The 22932-nt window shown below is 43.1% G+C and overlaps 1 protein-coding gene across 2 annotated transcripts; it reads right to left on the bottom strand.

Moving 5' to 3' along the window:
- Window positions 1-1449: 1449 nt before the first annotated feature.
- Window positions 1450-19778, bottom strand: LOC118432452 (NADPH oxidase 5-like). Of its 2 annotated transcripts, XM_035844038.1 has the most exons (20): window positions 19611-19778; window positions 17073-17202; window positions 14578-14686; window positions 12912-13180; window positions 12356-12453; window positions 11792-11906; window positions 10983-11074; window positions 10337-10460; window positions 9857-10007; window positions 9323-9527; window positions 8694-8899; window positions 7977-8165; window positions 7455-7627; window positions 6748-6939; window positions 6001-6133; window positions 5127-5632; window positions 4048-4257; window positions 3414-3538; window positions 2391-2535; window positions 1450-1990 (listed from the first exon to the last, which is right to left on the bottom strand). In XM_035844038.1, the coding sequence occupies exons 4-20, from the start codon at window positions 13164-13166 to the stop codon at window positions 1856-1858; spliced, it is 3054 nt and encodes a 1017-aa protein (XP_035699931.1). In that variant the 5' UTR covers window positions 13167-13180; window positions 14578-14686; window positions 17073-17202; window positions 19611-19778; the 3' UTR covers window positions 1450-1855. The 2 variants fall into 2 exon arrangements, with proteins under 2 accessions (XP_035699931.1, XP_035699930.1); XM_035844037.1 differs by lacking the exon at window positions 17073-17202.
- Between the last annotated feature and the right edge of the window lie 3154 nt (window positions 19779-22932).

Here is a 22932-nt window from a genome sequence, read left to right as displayed (position 1 = left end):
GAAGTTGGATACATCATCGATTTGATTAGAAGCTTGCCCCGGGTAAACTCAGATACAAACGCTTCTCAGTCAAAGTCAAATACTTGTCAGGACAGGGAGTGTAATATGAATATATATATATATATATATATATATATGTATATATATATATAGTGTGTGTGTGTGTGTGTGTGTGTGTGTGTGTGTGTGTGGATGCTCACTTAAAAGAGGTCATATCTTCTTTTTTTTAATCTTCGACTCATGATCGGTAGATTTACCTGACACAGGAATTAACGTTATAAATGGGAGACCACCTAACACAGTCCTAACACCCTGATCTCGATCTCTGTTGGCAGAATCCGCGATTCTACCGGATCGCAATCTCTACCTGACATGTACCATCACGTTCACGTGTAAGGTAAAACAAATGGAATTGATTGATTGATTGATTGATGGATGGATGGATCAATTGATTGATTGAATGATTGTTTATCTCTTTGTTTGATTGATGTCTGGAGAGCATGTGTAAACAGTATGAGTCTTGCGTAAATAATTACTGCGAATTGTTGATGAAAAAATGATTGTAAAAGAAACTGCATGCACTAACGTAAAGTAACATACATATTAGGCCACACCAATTTAATTTCTTGGTTCACGGATTTTTTCATGAAAAATATGGAGCGAGAGGGCGAAATAAAAATAAAAATTGTAAAATAGTTGGGGTAAAGGTAACGGCTAATCCAAAACATAAAGAAAAAAAGTTTTCAGCTTGAAAAAAGTACAAAAACACTATTATTGTACAGTAACACCACTTGTACCCACAATTTAAGGAGCTTATAATATAAAGGCCAATTTGCTACACCAGGAAGCAGGTGAATGGTTTCATTAATGGTGAAAATTTGCTGAGTGGTAATTTTTATTTTTATTTTGTTTTCCAAAAAATAGGAGCGAGCGAATCCGTGAACCAAGAAATTAAATTAGTGTGGCCTTAGGGTATGAAAAGAGCAGCGAGTAGGAAGGAACCTGGTATCCAAGCTGCGAATGCTGCGAAGGAGGCTACCGTCAGACGTTGTGACCAGAGTTTTAGTTTTAGCTCCTCAAACCCAAGACGGGTTAAATTTTAGATTGCGCCTTCTGGCGGAAACTCTGCAGACTGTAGCTACAGTTAACGCTGCCGGTTAGCAGCAAAATTTAAAAAGACATCCGTGAAGGATTATCACTCGTCAAATTTTGTGAGGAAACATGCTTTGGTCCAGAGGAAATGATGTGTCGCATATTATCCAATGTGTATCATATTATCACTCGCCTGAGTGATGAATCAAAACAGAATAATGGTCTTTTTTTTTCATTCGCACGCTTGCATTGAGTTCCCAGAGGATGTCATCCATTCATTCAAATCAACGTGGCCTCATGATGCAAAAAAACAAAACAATGTGGATCAATCCCGTGAAGAACGATGTACCACAATAATTCTGATAGAATCTTTTATTAAGGTCAGAACAAAGTTCATTATAGATAAATTAAGACTGTAGACTTTCCTCCAAACCCTGTAACGTTACTTTTTTACAAACTGATGAGGATACTCTCCTCTTGTCCATTCCCCATTCCATATAAACTTTATCCTATTGACACGTAATACAGTTCGATAAAATAACATTCAATCAATCTCCATCGTCTATTATACACCTGCATATATTTGTTAGTAATTATTGCTTTTTATAGTTTGTTTAACTTTATAATTAGGCATCAAAACATCGCCAGACTTTGAGATGAAGGCATTGTCCACTGAAAATGTATTTACAACAATAACTTAGTAGTAGTAGTAGCTTCACAACTAATACCAAATTACATCAACTAAAGTTGTCATGTTGCTTGTTCAGGAGAAGTTTTCCTGACAGAACTCGAAGCCGTGTTCCATGCACTTTTTCTGCAGCACCTTCCCCAGCTGGGCCGATCCGCAGAAGAACACCGTCACTTTTCCGCACTTCTCCGCGTCCAGACGCCGGAACACCTGGTAGGACAACATGTGCAATGATTTCAGCTCGGTATTTCTTTTTTAATTAGCATGTAGGTTTTTTTCGTGGTAACAAAAGACGCAATGGTTATATATTACGCATAGTTTTATCGCCTCGCTACGAACTACGCAAATGAGACGTTGGCATAGAACATAATCCTAGATTGTCGGATTTACCTACGCCTAGGCGCCTTACGGGAAAGGGGCACACAGACCCTCTACTAGCTAAGGTCATAACAAAACACGACCTCCATGAAACCAATGAAATGGAACTGCGACTTTGAACAAGTAGCTAAATAAGTACTGAGATGTGTTCATACGTCATTTTCTAAGCAGAAATCAAATATCAATTGTGAGGTAGAAGTTTTGAGTAACCCTCGCTAACTTATTGACTTACCTTGTCCCAGTCCGGCCTCCCGGCCTGTGTCCGTGTCTTCAGGCCCGTGATAAGGTCCCGTTTCTCCTTCTTGTGTGTCAGGTACATGGCCATCCTCAACCCGATAGCTTTGGAGTCCGTACGGCCATACATAGACGTCATGTACCTACAAAAAGATGAGTAAATCGGTTCAAAAACTTGCCCAATAATGTCGTCACATTGTGTGGTGACATAAAGGTTCAATGAGCATGTTAACTTAACTTAGTCGTTTTTATCGGGCTTTCTATTTCTTCATTTTTCTTGAAGTGCGCCAGCCAAAGGTTTTGACACAGCAAGATAAAATACAAAATAGAAAGCCCGATAAAAACGGCTAACAAAGAACGTTAAAAAAACAGCCGGAGCCTAACCTCTGCTTGCAGATTAGCCGTAGGGGTACCCCCGGTATCCGGCAGTCCACCGGGACAAATTTGTGGCTTCGGAGCCCGGCCGGGCTATATCTCTGGCGGGCACCGGTGTAATTGGGACCTGGCTTTTGTGTGGACTCGACTCACGCCCCTGGCCAATTATCATTTTTTGCCGCCAATCCGTACCCCGTCGGAAGGCCTGTTAGCATCCTCCTAACGCCGGGTCCCCAACGGCATTAGCCTATGGGGCCCTGCTATCTAGATGCCTACCAGCGGTTATTATGATTGTCGCCACAAACCTGCTGTCAACCAATCAGAGAATAGGCTTTTCTTGGGCTTTTTGTTGTCGAAAGCTGTCTCGCAAAGGCCGCTGGGAAGCTATCAGCCAATCATGTTACGTCTTACATAGCACCATCCTCCTACGCCCTTTTCCCCAACGGCTGACTGCCCATATAAGGGTAAGCTCATTAATATTTACAAGCAGGGCGATGAGGAACTGAAATTAACTGCGGGTAGGCCATGAGATAGCAGGGCCCCGTAGGCTGAGTCAGCTAGCCGTTGGGGACCGTGCGTAGGAGGAAGGCCTGTTAGAGGCTAACATCAGCTGTCATAAGGAAAATATAGCAGAACCGTAACCCACATGTGCATCTCCAGGAAGTTCCTCTCGAAGTTGCCCATCTCGGACTGCTCGATCTCCAGCTGACTCAGCAGGCTGATGAACCACTCAAACGACTTGTGGTCTCGGTTGATCCAGAAGAAGTCAACCTGCAGGTGTCGTACAAGAAGACAGCTTAAGCGCACTGTTATATGAAGGCTGAAGTCCCAGAACATGCAGAAAGACACTCTAAGCTAAGGGAAATGAAGTCGCAGTGGAAATGAAGAACACTGCAGCACGTGATACTGAAGATACAAAGCACAGTCGTTATTACGTAGAGCTACATTGTAGTCTGCTACGCAGAACTTTCCCACAGGGTCTACTTTTAAATGTGCAGCCACGGTAAAGCTCTACGTATTAATCATCGACTGTGTTTTGTGATGATGATAACAAATGGTGCAAAGACATCGATGCAACAAATGCCATATTGTGGCCGGTAGTATTGTCAAGCTAACACAATGCTTATAATAATGTACTACATGTAGTGCTAAGTGAATTTGACACACTTCTCCACACTTCTTTGTGAAGGCCAGTGAAAATGTCGCGATCGGAACAGACATGTTTTATTATCAAGGATTGCCAAACTCATTAGGAGTATGAATTTGTAAACAACACCTACCTTTTTCAATGTGAGGAAGTTCCTGTGTGTTTCGGCGGTCCAGGCGTGCCTGCACCGGGGACATGTCTGCCGTGCCCGGCGGTACCGGTGCACGATGCTCTGCAGGATGGACGCGAATGGCGTGACTCCTATCCCGGCACCCACCAGCACCGCGTGCTCCGCTTCGAAGATTCGGGTGGACGGTGCGCCGTACGGGCCATCCATGTACACCTACAGTTGGCAGGAGGACGGACAGTTACAATCTCAGTCGGCATAAACAAAAGCTGTGTTGCATGCTTGTATGCGAAGCTTGTATGCGAAGCTTGTATGCGAAGCTTGTGTGTGAAGCTTGTATGCGAAGCATCTATGCAACTTAAGTTCAGTATGCAATAGCTTGTATGCGAAGCTTAAAAAGAAGAGCCGTCAATCTACAAGCAGATGCTGGATAGAAATCGTTAACGTTTTCTTTCGGCTGGCTTTTCTTTAATGGGGAAATGTACTTCCACAAAGACCGACCGCAGCCTAGCCTGTGTTTACACATTCTCTCCCTGACTGGGGTTAATGACCCCCTTCCGGAGAGCGGCGGCAACTGTAGGGCCGGCCGCTAGGAGCGCGATTTTAGTCAGTTTAGACCGCAGCGTCTCAGCGTTTAAAATGATGATACTTTCTTGATCTTTCTTCTCCAACATCTGCTTGGAGATGGTAGAAATGTGTCTCAACTACTACAAGGTCAAATTTACATATTGACATCCGACGAATCATAGTCATTCCCCATTGGTACATTGCTATTTTTCTTCTATCCAAGTCAAAAAGAGGAAAGATGAACAAAGATGAAAGATGAACAAAGATGAAAGTACAAATTTCTCGTGACCTCACATTCACACCACCCAGGCTGTCCAGACCAGATGTCGACCAGGCCTTTTAGGACGAAAAACGGTTAGAACGAATGACTTCTGCAGTCGACAGGATCAGTCTTTGAAGCTCGTTTTTAGGATTAGTATTGTCCACAACATAATAAGGACCAGGATAAACGAGGAAGAAAGGGCAACTAGTTTTTTTAAAAGAAAAGACAAAGGATTTTCTACTGGTAGCTGCCTTACCTCAAATTCGGTATCGAAAAATCCGTCCGCCAAGTTCACCACGGTGGGGGGTCTGAACATGTGCGAGAAGTCCTGACCTAGCGAGGAACACGACATGCGAGAATCGTTCCTCTCCATCGGAGGCATCCCTTCGGCGACCAACACAGACGCCGTGTCCGACACTTTCCTGGTCCCGTCTGCAATGTTAACGTTGGTAGTCTCACACAGGTAAACCCCACTGTCTCTGGAAACTTTGTTCGCGCGCGGTTTGGTTGGAGCCAGGGTGAAGACGTTCTTGTACTCGGAGTCGCCACTAGGATCCGAGGTGGAGGTGAAGTGAGAGGAGGAACTCCTCTGGATCTCTGGTAACACTCCGCTCCCCAGGGAGTTAGAGTTCATGATGGACTCCAGGGAGTCGTACCGCTGCTGGGGGGTGCTCTGACGCAGCCGCTCCGTATGCTGCTCGAACAGCCCGTACAGCCGGCTGGTCCACGTGCCTACCGCCCGGATGTGGAACCACAACGTCCCTGTAGAGTACATGTAGTATCTTAGACACTATGAATGAATCAGCTTCAAAGATAGGTCTAGAGATGTCAGAAGTGACTCCTTGCATGTTAAGTATATTCTACTTCCCTCATGAAATGCATCAAATACCTTATAGAATTCCTCTGTCTATCCCTCTCCCTCTCTGTCTGTCTGTCTGTCTGTCTGTCTCTCTCCATGTGTGTGTGCGTGTGTGTGTGTGTGTGTGTGTGACTGTGTGTATGTATGTATGTATGTGTGTGTGTGTGTGTGTGTGTGTGTGTGTGTGTGTGTGTGTGTGTGTGTGCATGCTTGTATTATAAAGCCACGTTTAATCCCTGTCCGCATTACCCATGACCCACGGTGTACCTACCGTCCTGCTCCGGAGCGCTGCTGATGGTGAAAGGGTGCCACTCGTGCGCGGCTATGGCGGGAACGCACAGGTACACGTAATCCCCCGGCTGGAACTTGAAGTTTCTGGGACGGGACACCACCACGTGCACCACCTGCGGGATTGTGCGATTTTACATTGTGTGATAAATAAAGTTTGTAGCAAAGGAATCAATTGGCGTTGTTAAGGGTCATATTTACGAGGCATCACTCTTGGTTAGTAGGAAGGTGTCTGCCATGTATGAAATGCTTCCACAATTATAATTACGCTAAAGAACCACATTTGAATATCATTTGCACACCATCATCTGTGCATCATGAGAAAACATGTCACATTTTAATTACTTGAATGCATGTCCTTTTTGCAGTCATGGGTTTTCCTTTTCCCATTTCACAATCTAAATTAAAGGGCTACATTTGAGAGCACTACCTTTAATGGTCATGTGGCGTATCTACAGAGTGTTTGGCCCAGAAGCAAGTGGTCCTGGGTACAAATCCTGTCATTCTACCGATTGTATGCCCTTGGGAAAGGCACTTAACACGACTTTCCTCACTTCACGCAGGTGTTAAAATGAGTACCTGACTTCATTTGCGGAGGTGAGAGCTCCATGGAGCCAAGTTGGCCTCTGCCTTCCAATACCGTGCGTCAGACACAGTGCCAGTGGATAACATCCCACTGCACCTTAAGCTTCGGCCTTAAAACGGGGCTGTATAACTACCTTTGCCTTACCTTTGAGGGTAGAACAATCCCTTGCTGGATGGACATGTGTCCGTAGCGCGTCACCCGCGCCATCTTTGTGCGGAGAACTCTTTCGATGACGTAGAAGAGGCCGGGCAGCAGCAGCCACAGCCAGAACGACTCGGCGTGGATCACCAGCAGCACGAACCACGGGATGGTCAGCTGGTGGATCCAGTAGAACCACTGCAGAAATTGTTAGATTTACAAATGATGAAAATTATCAGGTAATGCTTGGGTCACACACACACACACACACACACACACACACACACATATATATATATATATATATATATATATATATATATATATATATATATATATATATATATATATATTGGCTAACGTCACATTTCCAAACCGGGGCCCGGGCGGGCTGTTTTTGGAAACGAAAAATACACACGAATACGTTTTGTGTGTTTTGGTCTTTTATATACTTTTTTTAAATCTCAAAAGCTGCCCGGCTGGGTCCCAGTTCGGAAATGTGACGGAGCCTAAACCATGGCCCGATTGGACTCTTTGCAGGGAGTTAGATTCCTGCCGTTCCTGGCTAGATGTTGTATCCAACATTCGGAAGAAGTTTCCGCTTTGCAAATTGTATCTATCAATTACTTGTGGAACAACATACCCAGGCAGCTCGTGAATACAATGATAGTCTTTCTTTCAGTACAAGAGACGAACAAGAAGACCACACTGACCTGGAAGTGTCCACTGTTCCTCACCAGGCTGGTACTGGAGAGCGTGATGACCAGCAGGAGCCACAGTAACACCCAGCCTGTCATGCTGGCACTGCCGGACACCCAGCCGATACCCAGATTTGTTCCCAACATGTACTCCATCAGCGTGTGCGGGGTCGTCTCCGTCAGCTTCACTGGAGTTTGGGGAATGAGAAAAAAAAAACCCGTAGGTGAACAAGTCTATATAAACATGTCTGTGCTATTTCTGCAGAATACGAGAGCTTTCCTTGGTGATACTAGCGGTTACGTGATGAAATCATCTGGACTTTCGGGCTCACTAGATGCTTCATCTCTTTTTCCGAGAAAAGGCTTGCTAGCCGTTTACATCACTATAGACGTCGTTTTTTAAAGCGATATAGTCAGGATGACCCTAATGTACCAGGAGGTATAAACGATAAGCTGTAAGGAAAGATCTTTAAGACCTCAATCTTTGATTTACTTGAAGTTGAGATTGTTGCTTGCCCTTTTCTTAGCTGCACTTACCAAAGTTGTAGACATGCGCTATGGTGTGTAACAGGCTGAAGACCAGGATCATGACTCCGATGACCTTGTGGAAGGCGATGTGCTGGTCCAGGGGCAGATATCGGCCGACCGGCGTTGAGCGCATGTAGGACAACATCTTCCGTAGCATCAGCAGGAGCGCGAACATGCTGTTCAGGTTCAGACACTGTCCTGGATAGGAAACAAGGAATAGAGTGATCGGGATCTTTTGATGCCATATATTTCCAATGATGATTGTTGACTATTTGCATCAGCTTTTAAGTGGCATATTGCCCTGCTTTTTGAATCACTTGTTTTTTTCTAGATTCTTTAAAATCATTTGTACCGCTTTTGACATATTGCTTGAGTGTTTGTTAAATACCTACAACCTGCAAAAGTGCTAGTGTACCACAGGGTACTGGAAGCACAGTGTCATGGCCGATACAGCGGGAGATTCATATAATCCAGGCAACGAAAATCAGGACAAGCATGGTCAACTGAACGAGATCAACATGGTATACTGAAGGAGGTTAATATGCTAAAATCCTACCTGATATCAGCCCTACAGCTTCGGTATATGGCTAAACAGTCCTATACGAGAATGACACTCTATCACATCTGCAAGCCGACTCAGGCCTGCTGAAAGGTCCTTTTGTCAGGATACGCTTTCTAAAAACGTTACCATCGCAGTTACACCAATATACACACAGATTTACGTACCACATCCCTTAGCCACGATCATGGCGACGTTGGGTTGGTACTGGATGGCGGCGTAACACAGCAGCGCCACGTTCAGCACCACGTACAGCGCCACCGCCACCACCGTGCGGAGATGGTTCCGCACCGCCTGCACCGACAGCATGCCGCCCAGGAGGGGACTGGACTTCGCCTTTACCTCAAGCACTGGCTCGGCGCAGTAGACCACACTGTATGTTCGGGAACACATAGCAGGAAAGGGTCAGCATCCTTAAGTACGTTTATCAGGTTGGAAAATCACTGGATACATGTACTACAATACTACAATGCAGTAAGAAGTTTAAGATTCTTTACTCTCAATTAAGACATGTAAATGATAAGATCCTACGTACTGATGACGGTCTGTATGTCACCTTCCTTAGGGCAATTCTGAGTGGTTTTATTTTGCGCTGCAGCTAGATGTCGCTGCTACCAATACGGTCCCAAACGTGCGTAAAGTATATACTTTAGTCATATAGCTGGTTCTGGTTCGAATTCTATTTAGCATTGTAGCTAGTTTTCACTGTATATAGGAACGAACAAAGAGTCAATATTCCACGGCAAAGCTTATGCTCCATAGCAGGCACAGGTAACGTTAGAGCCTTGATACGGACCTCAGAGCCAGGCAGTCCAGTAGTTCCAGCTGTCGAGACATTTCCTCCAGAAACTCGATGTAGGTGATGGCGCCGGAGCAATCCGAGTCTGCGTCCTCGAACAGCGCTTCGGTCAGGTCGGAGATTTGGTCGTCACTAAAGGCACCCTCCTCCATACAGGAGCTCAGCACCAGCTTCAACTCGCCGCGATCTATGGACCCGTTTCCTGAGTACATACAGACAGGATTTTGTAAGTCATGTATAATGAATGGAGACCTTGTCATAGTCACACTCCAAGCAGAGATTTGGCTGTTTTTGACGTGTTTTAGGCGTTTTGATTGACATTGCAAAACAAGTCTGGAAGTTCCAATGACAGTTCAAAGCATACATTTATTGACGAGATGAAGGGTTACCCAGCTAATCTTTCACGCCCTTTTTTTGGTACTTTGTTCGAGTCGGCGAACGACAACATAGAGATTGGGAGTCTCCCCATCTAACCTTAGCTTATACTAGTAATGCCTCCGTAGTATCTGCTTAAAAATTATCCCTACTAACCGTTAACATCATAGACCTGGAACAGCAGCCTGGCTTTTTCCTCCTCTGATCCGGTCAGAAGACAGGACAGTCCGGCCATCAAGTCACTCAGCTTCAGCTCTGAACTGCCGTCCTTGTTCAACACGTGGAAGAGCTGTTCAGCCAGGAACGACTGTTGACACAAGGCGTATACGTTTGAAAAAAAAACGCACTCAACATAGTGTGTACGCGTATTTTTATAACTCATAAGCTAATGATTTTGGAGCAAAAGGACAACAAGCTAAAGCAATTACAAAGTATGAGCCCTCCAAATATCAACTCGGATGTTTCTTTATCAAAACAATACTTTTAGGTTAGACATCCAGGTTAACAATATTCAAATTCAATCACTACAACTGAATAGAAATACTTTTATAGTTTTCGAAAATCACTTAATTGTAGTACATCGGTATCTTGATTTTGAGGATATATATAATGTTATTTCCTTGAGTCCTAACCTACCCCAACATGTTGCTGAGACTTAAGCTCAGCTTTGAATCTCTCCATGCTGATGGTTGTCCCCGGTCCCACGATCAGTCCGAAGCGGTACTCCAACCAGGCTTGGTACTTGGCTGTGTTGTCGATACTAATACACAAACATACACAATAACAAGCTTGATATATGAACCACGTACGTATATAATGATATGGTCACAGTGCGATATACATGGACAAGAATTAACACCCATGTTCGATTGCTTTCGCTATGAAACATGAACGACAACAATAAACCATTTGTAGGAGTTGGTAAAAGAATACCTTCGATCTCTTGCCATCTGTTTCAACATGCGCTGCTAAATGATAATTAGCCTCCTTTGCAAACTTCAAGTAGCGCTTTTGCGGGAGCGCCGATTCACGATTTTCAACATGATCTAAGGTTCTCTATTGCCGAAAGAGTTCCTAGCTTGCCAAAAGTCCCTCTCCCGACAACCAGAGAACCTTAGCCCATGTCGCGAATAAGCGCTCCCCAGCAAAATAAGTCAGTGAATGAGGTTGCAGCTAAATCTACTAGGGCTATGTCTCAACAACGACAGTTTGACGTATCGGTGGTAAATTCCCGTGCAGCGAAATACGCCTGGTGTAATATAAAACAGTTTATATTCCTTACTTCGGCAGCAGGCTGAGTCGGCCCAGTAACTCCTGCAGAGGGATCCGCCCGTCACCGTCAACGTCAGTCAGGCCGAACAACTTCTCCACTGTCTACAGGGGAACATGGACATGCGTTATTATCAGGACACGGTAACAGCAGTCAGGCCGAACAGCTTCTCCACTGTCTATATGGGAAATACGGGCATGCGTTATTATCAGGACACGGTAACATTAGTCAAGCCGAACAACTTCTCCACTGTCTACAGGGGAACATGGACATGCGTTATTATCAGGGCACAAGCAACATCAGTCAGGCCGTACAACTTCTCCACTGTCTACAGGGGAACATGGACATTCGTTATTATCAGGACACAAGCAACATCAGTCAGGCCGTACAACTTCTCCACTGTCTACAGGGAAACATGGTCATCCGTTATTATCAGGACACAGTAACATCAGTCAGGCCGTACAACTTCTCCACTGTCTACAGGAAAACATGGACATGCGTTATTATCAGGACACAGTAACATCAGTCAGGCCGAACAACTTCTCCACTGTCTACAGAGAAACATGGACATGCGTTATTATCAGGACACAGTAACTTCAGTCAGGCCGTACAACTTCTCCACTGTCTACAGAGAAACATGGACATGCTTTACTACCATGGCAAAGTAACGGTAATGGTAGAAACGGGTGAGTGGATGTTAAAGCCATAATTACAATAGTCCATTTGTATCTGGAAAATTATTGCAGTTTGAAACCATAGCCTGTTCTTTTTATATAACGGATATATGTTACCCCGTGGATAAAAGATCAGAAAGCACCCACCCCCTTTGTCAGGAAGAACCTCCTGAGCCTGTCCGGGGTGATGAGAAGGTTCTCCGTGCAGAAGTCGGCCAGTCCGTCCTCCAGCCACTTCAACAGTCTCAGCCGCCGCTCGTGACTGGATGGAGATAGGACAGTGATAATAACGTGACTGGATGGAGATAGGGCAGTGATAATAACGTGACTGGATGGAGATAGGACAGTGATAATAACGTGACTGGATGGAGATAGGGCAGTGAGAACAATATTCAGGTAATTCTCGGGTGACATCTCCAAACTGACAGTTAGCGGGAATGAAAAGTATGATATCAAAGACAATGAAACACACCGGCGTCATAAAAAAATAGTAATGAGCATATATAAGTTTTCGTTTTCGCAAACTGCCCGGCCGGGCCGTGTGACCGTAGCGTAATACAATTCCGTTTTCATACAAAATTACACGTAATAAAAAAAGATAAAGCTTCTTAAAGAATCTAAAAGAAACCCTTCTAGCTAGGAAGCGCTCATTTGGAACTGTATTCTCGCGTTTGAACTTTCCTATGATACTTGAGAGAGACTTAAGCTTACCTTGCCAGCCTGCTCAATCCTCCGATGACGACCTGGATACTGAGTTTTCCTGAACCCTCTTTGTCCAGGAGACTAAACCACTTAGCAGCAAATGTTTGCTGTAAAAGTGAGGATCCACATTATCAGGGTGACACCAAGAAAAAAAACACAAGGTGTGTATCACAGAAAGTTTGCAGTGCTTGCACAACTGCTTGGTCTATAGAAACGGAGATGGGACACTTGCAACTTTGTGTAGTCACCACAGCAGGAGGTTAGTCTACTGCTTTAAAACATTCTGCTCAAGTACAACAGATTTGAATAGTTTCAATGCCTTTAGCAGATTCCAATACATATTTAGCTGTGACAACTCTCATAATGTAAAAATATATGCATATATGAAAGACTGTTTTGCTGGTCGAAATACTGAAACCCACGATTGGCCTTCCGATTTACAATGTGTTTTGCATTATCTAGTTTGAAGTTTTAGTTGGCAATACGAAAGTCCCGGTGTATTTTTTTTCAATAAAGTTTCCTGAGCACATCACCATTTGGCCATTGTACCGGTCACTCCTCCTACCTCCATATCCTTGGCGAACTTGCGGAACATCCTGACCGTGACCATGCCTCCCCGCGCCAGCGGCTTGAGGTGGATGTTGAACCAGGCCAGCTCCCCCTGGGACTCCGACCCCTGCTGGGGGAACGGGTCTTCCCGTGGGGCCACAGTGATGACGCGGCAAGTCGTCATGACGTCACTCGTGTGGAACTCCTCCTCTACCTCCGACCTGCCCAGGTGGGTGAGTCCGAACCACTTCCGGCTGAACGTGGACCCCATTCAGCTGTCACTCTCTAGGAGAAGGGGACATCATACTCTCTCTTACGGATAGTAATCTCCAAGCAGATTCTACAATGGCATAAGATAGTATCAAACTGGCCAAGGAGTATAGTCAGCCAAGAGTTGTCCATTTGCCACGCTCCAAAGCCGGCTTCACTCCTCTGGCAGATTTTGATACTATCTTATGCTACCGTAGGATCTGCTTGGAGATAGCGAAACACACTCCAAAGCCGGCTTCACTCCTCTGGCAGATTTTGATACTATCTTATGCTACCGTAGGATCTGCTTGGAGATAGCGAAACACACTCCAAAGCCGGCTTCAATCCTCTGGCAGCTTTTGATATCTTATGCTACTGTAGGATCTACTTGGAGATTAACGGATAGGCAATACAGCTGTCTTTGCAGACTCGTAGCAGCGCTAGCACTGGCTATGACTTTTATTACCCCCGGGAAAGGGCCACCTCCTAAGGGAGGTTTTGAACGTCACGGGGGATTGTATCCTACGGATCCTTGTTTATTTTCTTTTAAATTTATCTTACTCGTTGATTTGCGAGCTTCAATATGGGCTACCCTAATGCCGACAGAGGAGTTGCGCGCCCAAAAGTCTGCCCGAGTACGGAAACTCCTTCTCCCGGCTTACAAAAACCTCAGCCTATGCTGAAAAATCGTCAATGAACGCCCCCCCCCCCAATGAAAGTTGTCTATCGCTGCTAGAAGTATGCGAAGGAAGCTAAGCTTGATGAAAGAAACAATAAAAACATGGAAGATGTTAGAAGAATGAATACAATTGCACTTTCTCCTTGTTTTTGTGTGCATGATGGTAGATATTCATCGAAATTTACGGTGGATGAAAAGCGATTATTGCTTGTCCATACTGTCTAAAAATTCAGCATTCTTACATTTCGTTGTGTGAAACGTTTCACTTAGAAAATACAGTTCAGTTGAAAATATAAAAGCACAAATCGGCTGACACAGGCATATTAAACTGAAAATCGAGATGGACAGAATACACTATATACTGATTTTCGCCTCTTGAATCATTGCAAAGGATATTACAACAAATGTTGTTTAATGCCTAATTGAGCGTCAAAACGACACGGTTACTAGTGATCTGTTATGTTAAAGCAGTCGGTGGTATGTAAGTCCTGTATGTGTATTGAAGGGGGATGTAGAAGATCTGAATTACACAGGTAACAAATAAAGTTACATCATTTGAAGATACAAATAAGTTAAAAACATGAAAATAAAGAGACTTCACAAAGACAGCTTAAGCCACTGGAAAACATAAAAACCGACGATACTTGATAACTTGATAAACCGCCTACAGATACCTACTGTGAAGACAGGGAAAACTATGATAAAGTTGTGTCGGGAATGGGTAGTATAAGAACTTGAACGGACGTGGTCCTACCTCTATAACAGGAGTCGGACCGGATCTGCAGTCCAAAATAGGCCTGGACAGCGGCAATCAAAACTCCTTGTGGCTGTCTTCTATCTTCTTGTTCCCCTCCTGATGACGTCTGAAGTAAAGGTAGAATACCGTAAGACAGTGATCAGTCCATACCTCAGAGACCACCACAGTCTTTGTGGATGATTTGTAGTACCTGAAGGAATCACCATATATGACGTCAAGCATCGAGACTTGTCGATACAATTAACGAGGAACCCCCTCTTGTGTACGTAGTTAACAAAACATACAATCTATTGGTGGTGCAAAAACAACAAGAAGTCCCTTTTCACAGGGATTGATTACAGCATGTAGTACTGATACATGTATTACTTCCGGACGTTTTGAGTGATATCCGTCACTCATCTTCAGCGTCAATAGAATAAACCTGACAGAACAATCAGAACTAGTACATCATGTAACTGGAAAAAGGTAGAACATGTCAATGTCACTAGCTCGTTTGGCAAAGTCGTTTAAATAAAGTTTCGATAGTTCCTAGTGTAAAACAATATTATCACTGAAACTGTTACTGGCATTTGTGTTGGACAGACCGAAGGGATTCGCATAGTTTGGTTATGATGACCACATCTACACTTAATGGAGTTCGCCCGCCCCCATTTCAGAAGATTCAGAAACCGATGGCAATATACAAGCAAATACACACTTGTATGTGTGTGGCCTGGCAGGCGACGATAAGCTATCTCCACAATGAGGCGTTGTTGATTTTGTATGGCTTTATTAACGAGGCGTTAGGTACATAGAGAATATGTAAATCTCCAGCACTTACTTTACGTCCTACAGACGCATTGCGTGAAGAAGAGCCATGACAAGAGAACACATGCTTAAAAAAACCTAAAAGACAAGGCCAGTCAAAATGCTGGATACTTTTGTTTCGTGAATATCCATGTTTTGCCAAGGAATCTATAACCTCCAGGCTGATCTATCGGTGGCATGAGGAGTTAAGCTTTCCAAGGAGTGTTTCAGAATAGATTATGGAATCTACTCAACGCACAACGGACTACAAGTATTTAATGATACAAGCTCAGAGAAGAAATTGCAATTCAACAAAATGGATTGAGGCATTGATCATGAAATGTTATGATAGTCATGTCAAGTAATAGCTGTTGCCGAGCCACACTCGGCGGCGACGCTGAGGCGTTACCGACTATACAGACACAAATTTCGCCGAAGGTCACTTATACCGGCCACATAGGTTCAGATGCATAAAAAAATGTCGATTTGACCTTCTTCTGAATTGAAACAAACAGGTACAAAGAGGAACATTGCATCATTGTGCTGTTTCTGTAATCATTCTAATTAAGGTATAATTAGATGATAAATGTTTCAATTTTGCTGTTCACTGGATAGAATTTGATGTCTTTGTTTGAATAAGTGGGTAAATTTTTCCAATTAACTTGTAGATCCGGTCCCTGACAGCAGGGTATCCTTGTGACAGGCTGAACAACAGGCAGGTTCCCAACTGATCTACACCTTTACCTGGCAATGCATATGTGTTACGCCAAACACCTCAGACAACTCTCAAGCAACCAGATAATAGTATGGTTAACTGACGAAAGGTAGTGGATACTGCCAGAAACGTACGTTACGCCACTGAACAGCAATAACTCAAGCAACTTGATATGATTCACTGACGGAATGTGAAAATTCCAAAACCATATCCCGTTGCTTGAATAATCGCTGTTCGGTACCTGGATATCTGACATTCATCTTCATATGTGTTACTCATAGACTTTCAATCGGCTTGGGATTAACCAACAAACAAAAGCAGACCATAAACAGGCATATCTAGATATGATAATAACGATAATTGTGCATCACTTCCACTACGTCGGAAATGATCAGACAGGTGTTAATCCCGTTAACCCCCTGCACTTCTTTGAGGTTAATTGGCCCTGAAAGGTGCCCAAATTAAAAGCATTCCAACAAGTGGCATGAAAGACGTTGTGTAATAGAGGATTTTCCCATGGCACTGGTGCTTCCTGCACTTTCATTTAGACTCTCAAAGGACGGGAAAGTTCTAAATATCTAAAGATTTTTTAAAAATCAGACCCGTTCCGTTTTTTTTTCTGTCCAACCTAGGGCAGCGTAACCCATTTCCGAAACGGACCCCGGCCGGAATGTTTGGCGGCAGTTTGCAGAAACGAAAAATAAAAGTTTTTACCAAGGAATATACACATATTATGGTCCTGATTTATTATTTTTTTCGTTCTGTGCGTTTTGTTGTCTTTCTTGTCATATTATTCGTTTCCGAAAGCTACCCGTCCGGGCCTAAAGTCAATATCTAAGGGGGAAAGCGCTGGGACACACCACCACACGCACCATTTTGTCGCTAATTCTGTTGTTTTTTACGACTAGATTAAAAGATTGATGACTTTAACGGCTGAGGAATCTGTTACTTTTAGATTCCGTGTAAAAGTCAACGGTTGTGATTTACTTACGCGATAGTCGGAGCTTCTGGTAAGGGCGATCAGCGTCTAGAGATGTTCATTTAGGGATCGGAGATGAAAGAATGCAGGATGGGAAGGGTGGGAAGGGCGATAAGTACCTGTTTACTCCCCGTTGTCAAGGCTACAATGATTTGAATAATATGATTAATCACCTCCTTGCGGGCATCAATTTTAGGATCATACTGAAAATGGTACAAAGAAGCTACAAAATGAGCAACTGTATGCCATAATTTAAAAAAAAAAGTTTTAAAAAGGGATACTAATTTAGTCCACTATGCCATGCTGAGTTGACGATATGGTTGATACCCGAAAATTGAAATCCGAGATATGTGAACAAATAAGACTTGGACGAATGTGTATACCTACCTACCTACCTAGTCCCTTGACCTCCAGGTCGTTGGGGTCGTTGTGTATATGAATGCTTATATATAATTATATTTTTACGTATACATCTCTATTTTTTTTCGTTTCCACAAACAGCCCGGTCGGACCCCTAATTGGAAATGTGGCGTTAGCCTTAAGTAATAGTGGGACAGTATCATTTTCTTTAATGACAGACGTTGGGTCCACTGTTTGCAGCAGACAATAGAAAATAAATTGAAGTCAAACCCAGTTAGTGCAATGGACCGGCCCAAAGACACATGGTGAAGGAGCAATGATTAGATGTTTCGTGACCGGACGGTCGTTTGATATAATCTTTTCAGGATCTACATTTTAATATTTCCCTAGATTTTCACATCAGCGTTGAAATCAAAGTTCTCCACCAAGAGTGGACAAGGTCTTTAGATCAAACCTACACAACAAAGACAACTGTATCTACGTATGTACGAATTTAACATGTTAGACAAAAGAGTTGCCTTCTTTGTAAAATCTAAGTTGCCAGGAAGGCTTTACAAATGACTGAGCCTACAGAACAAGCCGTACTTTTTGTTCTCTCAGTTTCTTTGATTGGAAAACTTTTCCTAAGGCTCCAAATATACATGTATCTTGTGCAAGGAGTAAGTTTAAGTCTAACGAGAGCAAAAGAGGCCTTGTATGAAATTTATAGGTGACAGAATTGGATCTTAAGTGGTTGTCTACTCTATACAACCATATATGTTATGTTAGGTAGTCTCTACGATACTCCCGCCTGGACGAATAGTACTTTGGCCAAGTTAGGAATAAAAGCCTAGTAGGAGTTAATTGGCATAGGTGTGTTGGTCGGCCTTAGGTCGCAAACTGTACTCCTCGACCATCTAACTCCTCTGGCGTGTTTTCTGTTTTATTTGGCCAATTTCTGCTACTTTTGCAGCGACCTGTGGAGCCTGGTAGAGGCTAATGGTAGGTTTGATCCATGACCATGGATTGTTGACTTCCATGGTCGTGGAATTGGTCACTGCTCTCTGTGTAATGAATTTCATTACTTGGGATAATGTGAAAATTGTGATAAATGTATATTCTCAAGAGAGGACATGAAACAGTCAGCCGGGGCACCACACAACTAACCTTTACCCTGTGGGTATCTTTATGTAATGTTGCCCCGCTTGTTCACGGTCCGTTAAACAGTTTGATTTGACTTCAATTTTTTCCCATTGTCTACTGCAGACTTATCATTAGAAAAATCAAACTGTCCCACTATACCTACTTAATTTGGTCGGGATCAAAATTATACAATCGTTATTCCAGAGCCACAAACTTCCTGAGGCGTTTTCTTCCTCATCTTGCCTACATTGTATGTGCATAGTTCTGAATCAATTCAAAATCACTCACATTGGACACTAAATTGTATTTAGTTACTTGTGCTGTAAACACACACTCTTTTGAGAGAAGTTCTGACAATGGATTTTCGCATCTTCATGCTTCACAACGACAGCCCCCTCGGACGCAGTGTCCACTACAAAATGTGGTCCATTCCACGACCATGGAAAGTTTCAATCCATGATCTTTGAAAATACACATGTACTCAATAAGAATCAAATGTGAATACATTCGAAGCAAGATTGAAAAAATAGCGAAAGACATCCAATTATGTCTGGATAGCTCACACAACAGAAATCACGGTAAATGTAGAGCGACGCACACCGCAGGAAATTAGACTTCCTACCTGGCCGAACTAGTCTGCTCTACTCTACTCATAAGCCCTGACGGCACGCACAGAATTAACCCAAACAATAGTAACTTGGCAGCACATCTGTAAATATCTTATCGTTAGTATTTATCACTGAGCTTTTGATCCTGTTTCTGATTATGTTAACTTCTTACCACACACGCGGAAAATAACACAAAGTTTCTTCACACAAATATTGACTTTGATGCAGTCACCGCGATCATCTCTGTGATATCATTCTCTACCGATCATATAATATGGACGAAAAGTGGGACTCCTTTATCATAAATGATGATCCGGGAAGAAATTTACAGTTACGCTGCAAGGTGACCGATAATGGGGATGATAGTGATAGTAAACATCAGGTAAGTCTGGTAATGGTAGCTTTAGGCGTTACATGGACACGACGCCAGTACAGGGTTACTCAGATCATAGTTACTCACGTTTTGTGTAGCTAGCCCTGCATATGATCCATCTCCAGGTACTCAGTTCAGTTCAGTTCATCCATCCGGTGACACTATCTAAAGTACTATCTAGGCTTTATATACTAGTAATTATGTAAGTCTGGGAATACACCAAAAAGTAGTTACTCAAGCAACTGGATATGGTTTCGGAAACGGTCAGACGTTTCGGATAGAATCCACTTTCCTTCGTCAGTGACACTGAAGTGATCTGGAAGAAACAGGTCTCTTATACTCTAACTATGAATGAAGACAATTTCAGATGTCCAATAGGAAACGTTGTTAGACAATTCAGATAGAAGACAATTTGGATTCCCAAGAAAACAAAGGTAAGGCAAAATCAAGCTGAAGACAATTTGGCTTTCAAAGGATAGCAAGGCTAAGACACAGTTAATGCAATTGAGTCAATTAGCTCCTGTTGTTTTAGTTGCAGGAGCTAAAAGTCTGGGAATGACTACCTAAAAGATAGCGATCATGTAATGGTTGTCTGTTATGATTGCCAACATCCAAATCTTCGTGATATAAAAGTACTCATACAGCCTCAGAGTCCAATTGAAGTATGGTCAAAACGACACCTCTAGTAATTAGATTTTTTCGTAACGAGAAAGGAATGATAAACTGGCTTCAACGAAATATTGTTAGAGTCGGATCCATGAAACCCAGGGCTGACGCTGTAAGGTGACCGATAATGCTGATGATAGTGATAGCAAACATCAGGTAAGTCTAGTAATGGTAGCTTTAGGCGTTACGTGGACACGACGCCAGCACAGGCTTACTTAGATTTACTCACTTTTTGTGTAGCTAGCCCTGCATATGATCTATCTCCAGTACTATCTGAGCTTTATAGACACAGTAATTAGGTAAGTCTGGGAATGATTACCCAAAAAATAGCGATGAATATCAGGTACGTCTGATAATGGTTGTCTGTTATCATTGCCAAAACGCCAATCTTCGAAGAGTGATATAAAAGTACTCATTACTTTCCTGAGTTCCAAAGTACTAGTATATATGGCCAAAATAACACCTCCAGTAATTAGATGCTTTCGTTAAGAGAAGGGAATGATATCCCATTCCAGTGTACAGCGGAAGTTAATATTGTTAGAGGCGGATCCATGAAACCCAGGGCTGTACATGTCCTTTACTTTAAGCCGATGGCTTCTTCTCCTCGCGCCAGCTTCCTTCTATCTTTTGATTAGTATCCTTTACATGTATATCTTAAATAGCACTACGTTGCGTTCTTTGAAGCTAGTCAATTTCCCTTGCAAAAATATGACAAACGTTTCGGTTTTAATAGCAGGAATGCCTCCTTCCGAACACTGCTTCACACTGATTATATGCTGAGCTAAGTCACTTTAAATCACATGGAAATGACAGTTTTCGATGAGAAGTTTCCTAAATTCAACAACCATTTTTTCCAGACTGAATCTAACAAGTGGTGCCTGCCATTCTTTGTGAATATCTTTCAACTTCATCAAATCTGATTCTTTTGAGGGCTGAAAGAAGTCGCACTTGGCCAGAAGATTTGAAAGACGAATTTTAAACCACTCTCGATTTAGAATAGTTTTCTGCTTAGGTACAGGCACTGCAGGAAAATCAATGTCATGATTACGTTAAATGAATCCCAGAGACGGTAAGGTAGCAATCCGTAAAGTGCCACTAGAGTAAACAAACACCCAACCGCCGTTCCTCTCGTTTGTGCCGCCTGCAGTTTTTTTTTCGTTCATATTTACTGTTTATGCCGGGGTCACATTTCCAAACTTTGGCGCGGATTGGAAATGTGACAAGGCAGGTAGCCGTACGCGTTAGACTCCAGAAGAGAAACTTAAACTATACTTCATCTTCCTTCTCACAGGACAGAATCCACAACACTAACACCCACCTGTTGTCTATATGGAACAACGCTGTACACAGCCGCACTCTTTCCTAGCCTGTTTCCTGGTGTCCGGCCGGCCTGACTACAGGAGGTTTTAACCGGAGGTTCTAACAGGATGGCCAAAAGATGCGTGTCGCTACCAGATGCCAGTTGGCATTCAAGACAGTCAGAGATGATACAGAGATGGTCTCTGAGAAGGATCATCATGTCTCTTTGATGTGACAGCGCCAGACTTTCACGGATCACTCAGAAACTCTCTGTTGATGAAAGGGTATGTCTATTTTGTCCCTAACAGGTGGTCAATGGATGTCAATTTCTAATTGAATGCCAAAATAAGGTCAACACAAAAAAGCTCGCATACTTGATTTCGGTTGATCACATATGTGATCATATGTCTTTGAATACTTGATCAAAATTTTGCAGGGTATTGTATTTCATCGGAAGTTGTTAGTCAAGCAACTTGCTAGATTTTGTAAACCGAATACTGTAAATGCAGAAACTTTCGCGGTGGTTTAATGTTCGCGGTTTTCGAGGTGGCCGCTTCACCGCGAACTTACTTTTTTTAAAACCACCGCAAACATTTTCCCATGGCAGTAAGAGACTATTGTGCACGGTGCTACCGCGAAATTAAAACCACCGCGAAAATTCCATTTTCCGCTACCGCGAACTTAAATATCCACAAACTTAAATGCATTTACAGTATTTCCTGATTTTGCCATACGCGTTGTTCCTTATACAATACTAGAGCAATCAAGTTATCAAGTGCATTTCGAATTCATGGATTACATCAACGCGCGCGTTGATTTCGGCGGGAATACATGTCTTGTGCTAGCCTTTATAGTACTTCTGGAAGTGACACTAGTGAGGAAGCCAGGAGTGTAGTTGCAGAAGTGAAACACTGTTTCGGTCAGTTGTAGAGGTGAGGTCATCACTGGTATGATCACCTTGAGTATACTTGTTGAAGTGGCACCAGTGCGGTAGCCTTCAGTTTCTCATATCATTGTCATTGAACCTCCTTGGTTGTAGTGATAGGGATAAAAGCCTTGTTAGCTGTGACATTGAAAAAACAAAACAATGGGCCATCTTGTGTTTTTCGTACTCTTGCATTTACATGTGGAGTCTGCGGACGATGTCATCCATAAAATTACTTGCTGTGGCCTTATCACCATCATCATCGTCTCGCGTGGGTTCTGACATAACTTACGTTGACTTTTCTCACGGTCGTTGACACTGTCGTCAGAACCGGGCGTGATGTCATAACATGTTAACGGCAGCTGTCGCTAAAACTTGTAACTGATTTAGAAAATGTAACAGAATACTAGTACCACCCAGTAAGTAGCAGTTTCTTCATCTATATACCTGTAGTAGCGCTTCATTGTTTTCAACAGTAGATCTCCGGGAGTAAAAATATGACGTCGACCGCAAGTAACG

Source organism: Branchiostoma floridae, chromosome 15, assembly GCF_000003815.2.
Source record: "Branchiostoma floridae strain S238N-H82 chromosome 15, Bfl_VNyyK, whole genome shotgun sequence".
NCBI classification, from domain to species: Eukaryota; Metazoa; Chordata; class Leptocardii; order Amphioxiformes; family Branchiostomatidae; genus Branchiostoma; species Branchiostoma floridae.
The sequence above is the reverse complement of the archived record's forward strand: the minus strand, read 5'-3'. Positions and strand labels throughout refer to the sequence as shown.

Excerpts from the sequence above, each read along its gene's own strand:
- LOC118432452 (XM_035844038.1), bottom strand. The coding sequence starts at position 13,166 with ATGGGGTCCACGTTCAGCCGGAAGTGGTTCGGACTCACCCACCTGGGC. Across the intron at positions 8,166-8,693 it reads GATCGTGGCTAAGGGATGTG|GACAGTGTCTGAACCTGAAC; the intron begins GTACGTAAATCT and ends TTTCCTATCCAG. Across the intron at positions 6,134-6,747 it reads GGATTGTTCTACCCTCAAAG|GTGGTGCACGTGGTGGTGTC; the intron begins GTAAGGCAAAGG and ends ACAATCCCGCAG.